The sequence below is a fragment of the Mya arenaria genome, chromosome 9, assembly GCF_026914265.1.
Source record: "Mya arenaria isolate MELC-2E11 chromosome 9, ASM2691426v1".
In the NCBI taxonomy this organism is placed as follows: Eukaryota; Metazoa; Mollusca; class Bivalvia; order Myida; family Myidae; genus Mya; species Mya arenaria.
The window spans coordinates 6079798-6086227 of NC_069130.1; the positions used below are offsets into that span (position 1 = coordinate 6079798).

The window sequence follows — 6430 nt, forward strand, 5'->3', positions numbered from 1 at the left end:
GTAGTTGAGTTCCCATAATAATTTGCACTGTTATTAAATTTCCCATAAGACTTTGCATCATGTTTAAAGCTTTGCAGATTAGTTGGATTAGTCATTTAAGTTTTAAAAGATATATGTAGTTAAATTACCCAAAACGCTTTACATTTAAGTTCAATAACTCATACAGTTTGCATACACGTGTGATAACTCTTAATGCTGGTTAACAGTGAAGATAAAACAAATTATAAAGCTTTGCAGTGTAGTCTGATTACCAATATCTCACTTTTGTAGGTGCTTCTTCAAAAGTGCTATTGGCACAATGTATTTTTTGTTTGATGATATAGTTAACGCAGTGTGCCAAAGATTTAACTTATCAGAATATGGTTTTCTTAATTCACACGATGTAAGCTCAATATCAAAATCAAAGAAGAATCTTACTCACACTTTTCACACCTGCTGCCGGTGAAACCATCACGACATACACAGACGCCACCGGAAAGGGAATGAACACAATTGCCACCATGTTCACAACCAGACGTCCGACATCCATTCTCATCTGAACCTACATTAAGGTATTTCTATCATCTATAATTAAGGTGTCTAGTAATAAAAGTTACAAAATCATTCATCTCTTAGATGAAATATAATGTTTTATATATGACAAACAAATACAAGTATTATAAACGAGTCTTTTTATGGCCATGAAGGATAGCAGTATGTATTATCTTATTACGTTCAATAAAAAATGAAATAAAATACATAAAGCAAACATACCTACGGCAAAAAGAATAATTAGAGTATGTTGACCAATCTATATGTATATTCTGTATTGTTAATCAAAACAATAAAATGGAAATTACAAAGACTAGACCAGTAGTCAAACAATCAAATTTAACCATGTTGAGGAGCAAAAGGCAAGACCTAAGACCTGTTGCTCGGCATCAATTTTTGACATTACTGATTATTGGGATTATGAACAATGTGACTTTCTTTGAGATGGATGGAGTTCGTTGAAAGCAAACATTAACTTATTGTAGTGTTGTTCCGTTCAATATACATTATATGTCTTTATGAACATACCATTGAATGGAACCTACCATTTTGGTTAGTGGATTCGAAATAGCATAGTTCATATAAAATTGAAACGAATTAATTCGCATTCCAATAAATCATCATCTACAAGATAGAATAATGCTACATACCAAATGCAAACCCAATCGCAAATCCGTACGCCGAGGCCGGACTCCGATCCTTATATCCATAACAAAAAAGGCCAAACTTGACATTTCCAGCACTATGCGTTACGTCATTAACATGGAGATTAGACACACGGTATGTTACAACGGTGTAGTTTTCAAACGGACTGACAACTAGTGTTGAAGCAATTGGAGAGTCAGGTTGCCCATTAATCATAATGCCAGCCTTCTCGGCAGTGGGAACAATAACGGCAATGTAGTGGTTCTGTCCACTACTATAAATAGATGGTATCAAAAACCGGTAGCTTGTAAGGTATTGGTCTATGGACGGAATGATCATCATAAATCCTTGTTGATCTTTGTACAATGCCACAAAGAAATCAGCTGATTTGCAGTAGACCGCAGATGTCCCATTTGTCATAGTTGACTCGTACATGTTATGGTTGAAATCAGATGATTGCAGACATTCGGCCTGTCCTCTGGTTTTATTCCGATGACATATCTGGGACGTGACATTACCGCTGTATATTCTATAGACATAGTTCTGATGAAATATTTCCGGAATTATCACTTCGATGTTACGATTATTACCATTAAGTGGCGGTATCTGATCAACCATAAAGTCGCAGCCATTAAACGGCCCGTTGTCATTCTTAAGCTCTCCACACGTTGCTCCTCCGAACAAGCTGAAGTTATTATTAGATGTTATAACAGTTCCACTGAGATCACCGCGAGGAGAAGATTCCTGATAGACATCATACTTTTGAAGGTCCAATGTAAACCTAGATCCATTTGGAAAAGACATGTGCACATCTGTGTTGTCTTGGGTTGCAACTATTAGGAATTCAGATGGGTAAGAGAAATCAAAATGTTCATAGGCAGCCACAACATATTTATTTCCAAGACCTTGGACGGGAATCGCGGCATATGTATCTCCGCTGTTATCCCCTTGAACGTTGGTGACGAAAACTGCCACGTCATGGTTCGCCTCAACATAAACACCTCGTCGGTCTCGTTCGGTGAAGTGAAGTTCATAGCCATCTGACAGTGAGAAAGTTTTCTGGCTGGTAAACTTCAACGTCTTGTTAGCGTTAAGCCCATGTTGAAAGGGTGATTGGATGGTAAGACTTACAGTTTGGGCTTTAACCCTTGTGACAATATCAATGGATATCTGGTGGCTTTGGCCCACATCAGAATTTCGTGGAAAACCAAGAAAAAACTGTCGACCGTAGGATGCTGAAAGTAGTTGTCAATTACTTTAGCGTCAATATGGTATCCTATACTAGACACTGACACGAATCAATGACTTTCTAGGTTACAATTTCATTTTATTACTTACAATATTTTTATTAATTCAAACGTGTCGTGATGCCTATAATGGAAGGTACATTTTGCCAGTTGTATGTGTACCAATTGCAAAATTCCCTGCGGATAGTATATTGTGTGTTTTGCTAGCACACAATGCAGGAAGTTGTTTTATACAAAATGTATTTATAACACAAACAACAAAAAAACAGGCGTATCTATAATATGTGTAACACAAGCAACTTACCTAGCAGGGGTTTTGCATGTGAAACATAATTAACAAGCTCAGAAGATGTTGTTATATGTGTTAACACAAACAACATACACAGCATAGATTAATATACGAGTGACACAAACAACTTACCAAGCAAGCATGTTGTTTTATATGTGAAACACAAGCAACATACCCATCAGGTGGTATTCTATATGAAACACAAACAACATACGCAGCTGGGTATATTATATGTCTGAAAAAGCAAAAAAAAAACAGCAGCGGGTATTATATGGTAGCACCAGCAATAGATCCAGCAAGAAGTATTGCATTTGTAACACAAGAAACAAACGCATATAAGCCTTATAATAAAGTCTTTATAGTTGGTCACAATACACATTCGCAGCAGAGATTTGGTATGTCTATCACAAGCAAACTACGCAGCAGGGGCTACAACGTGTAAAATACGAACAGCATTCGAAGATACGGGCTGTACATGCATAACACAAGCAACATACCACATGAAAGGACTATATATGAGTATCACAAGCAACATACCACATGAAAGGACTGTATAAGTGTATCACAAGCAACATACCACATGAAGGGATTTTATATGTGAATCACAAGCAACATACCACATGAAAATATTATATATGTGTATCACAAGCAACATACCACATGAAAATATTATATATATGTATCACAATATATCTCTGCAAGCGTACCGCAAGTCACATACCTAGTAGGGCTATTATATTTATAACACAAGCAAATATAAGAAGTAGAGGATAGCATGTGTGAGCCCCATGCAATTTTTACATAAATATCATACAGAGCAGGAATATTATGTGCAACAAAAGCAAAACTCCCAGTTAATATGGAATACCGTTATGGTATATAAAATACATTAAACAATACGAAACAAATACTAATATTAATTATTGTAGAATTATACATATTATTTTTCATCTTTTCAAGTAGGTTATCGTTTTAATCTCTTTCTAGAATTTGATTCTGCATTTACAGTTGCTCAATCGCGACAAGAACAAAGTCAGTTTGTTTAAGATACCTTAGACATGTTTGTCTTGAATGTATTAGACATTCCATTGTTAAAGGACTGGGCTTTTAAAATGTCTGTTCTTATCGATTTTGTAGAATCATTGAAGGACCTTCCACAGAGCAAAGGAGGGTGGTCAAAAATTAAAAGCGTTTCAAAAATTCATGTTTTATTTAGCCTTTATGATCGATCTTTTTAGGAGTCAAGAACGCAAGTCTGGTGACATGTTTTGGAGTAGTAAGGAATTGAGCAAATTTTACAAAAGAAGATTTTTGATATTAAAACATTCACATTTTCTGGAAAAGTCTGTCAAAATTACGTCTTTTATTTTGAGTCAAAATGCCCAAGATCACCTAATCAACACTGTCTTGAGAGGTACTGTTGACATATTTTCAAATAAGAAAGTTATCAAAAAAAGGGGAAAATCGATGTCACATTCGACTGGGATACTTGATCTAACAAATCACCATTTTTTTAAGTCTAGTAGTTGTGCACACAAATTTCATCTAAAGCAGTTTATATTTGAAAATATGTCAAACAAAATAAATACACCTCAACTCTCATTCCTTAAATGAACTGCCTTCCGGTAATTGCAAATATATTTCAATGCATATTCCGATAAACGCAACATCTTCGAATATGTTCGAATCGTGGTTCATCACAGATTAATATACATATTAATGTTGAACACAACTGGGCTGGTCAAAGTACGCGTGGAGTTCTCCAAACACTTTAATCAGCACAACTGCGCACATACCGCTATAATGACATCAATCCCGCAATTCATTCCCGAATTAAACGTAGTAATGTACTAAACGAGAGCTAACTTACTCTGGGAGGCTGCAATATCCAACAACTGAAAAAGGACGATAATGGCCACCTTTCTCATTATTGAAGGAGCGAAGATATACATCTCAAAATAGTGTCCATAAAACGTTGAACTAATATAAACTTAAATTATCGTTGTTGTCATGAAAGATTTATATAGCCATTTCGTTCATCTTATCTATCAAATATGATGATGCAGAAAATCGAGAACAAATAGGTCAGATATTGTACAAATATAGACTTCATGTAATTGGCAAACATAGTGCTTTTAGTTTACGCAGTTTGAGATCAAATTCAAAATTTGATAATGAATATACATGGCAAAGAGTCACACAAAAGGAAGTAGGGCAAACGTAGGTATTCATATACATTTCTGGTAAAGGTGATTCCAGTTTAAAACAGGATGTATAGAACCAAACAACAGCCTTTATTGAAAGTAGCAGGTGCATAGAACTGAATATCTTTGTCAAGTACTTTGTCTTAGTCAGATTTCAGTTAGTTTGCATCTAGGCCCCAGTTTTTCGAAACTTCTTAAGTCCCTTATAACAGGATTAAGCTAATCTCACTATTTTTCTTTGTCTTTAATTCGCAGAATATCAACTTCTTTTAGAGTTATTAGATTTTAAATAGGAATAACTGTTATGGTTATCACAATAAACCAAATTTTATTTACCAAAATCACATTTAAGTATGTGTTTTGTGACATTGAAATAAGCTACTTAAGCCTTGGGGCCAGCTGGTGTATATGATTTTATATTTTGAGAATTTAAAGTGGCCATATGAGTACTTTAAGCCTTTGTTAATTGAATTAGCATATCTATGATCCAACGCAGTAACACGTAGATTTTTTTTAAATACGTAGCATTGAAATGCGTTTCGTAAGACCTGGCCTGGTAATAACATTCTACATTAAGAGTAGCAGGTTGTTTGAACTTCATAAGTTTGTCGAGTGCCGATGTCTGATTTCAATATATTTGCAGGTGTTGAATAATATTATTAATTTTGGTTTTCAATAATTTGAAGTCGCCTTACAAAACGATAAGGCCTTGTCGCTTTAAATGGCACATATAAAATACAATGCAGTAGCTTTGACCTTATTTAAGTACTGAGTGATGTATTGCGATTATTAAAACATGTCTGTGACGTCATCCATTGTTCTTTTTGTACTCTATATAGGTTATTGGACTGTATGCGGTACTTTATTTCTACTAACTGTCCAATATTTTAAGAATGGACAGTCATTGTTCAAATTATGGACAGTTATTGTTCCGATAATGGAAGGTCAGTAGAAATAGTCATATGGTAGAATCAAGGCGTGTGTTGACAAACTTGTTTATCTTGTATTGTGTAAAACCATGCACTTATTTTAAGAAAAACACACACTAAAATCTTTCTTTTATTAATGTATAATAAATAATTATAAAATGTTGATGTTAGTAAAATCCCGATTATTAGATTGCAACAACTAAATGCCTAATGATGATGTGACTGAGGTCTGCGCAGCCGTTAGGGCAAAGGAAAATGATTATTAGTTGTATGTTCCTTAAAGAGTAGAAAACAAAATTATTATTTTTTTACCTAAGAGTTTTTCATGATTAATATCTTTTCAACTTGTGTGACAGTGTCCAATAATTTGACAATAGCGCCATGAAATTTATGATTTGGACCTCGTTGCATTTTGTCTTCTTGTTTTAAGAAGGTGAAACGCCTCAAACTGTCAATTATGTCAGCGAAAAAATAGCCTCGGGACTGAGAGCATCGGACTGTTCTTTGTCTGAGATAATTGACAGTTTTCGGCCCCTCACCCTTACGTGAGGCCCGTCTAATTTAGTTAATTATAAATAAAATCAC

The 6430-nt window shown here is 34.8% G+C and overlaps 1 protein-coding gene across 1 annotated transcript; it reads right to left on the reverse strand.

Moving 5' to 3' along the window:
- Window positions 1–1173: 1173 nt before the first annotated feature.
- Window positions 1174–4640, reverse strand: LOC128202861 (uncharacterized). Its single transcript, XM_052904021.1, has 2 exons — window positions 4583–4640; window positions 1174–2411 (listed from the first exon to the last, which is right to left on the reverse strand). Exons 1-2 carry the CDS (start codon window positions 4638–4640, stop codon window positions 1174–1176), a joined length of 1296 nt encoding a protein of 431 aa, XP_052759981.1.
- Between the last annotated feature and the right edge of the window lie 1790 nt (window positions 4641–6430).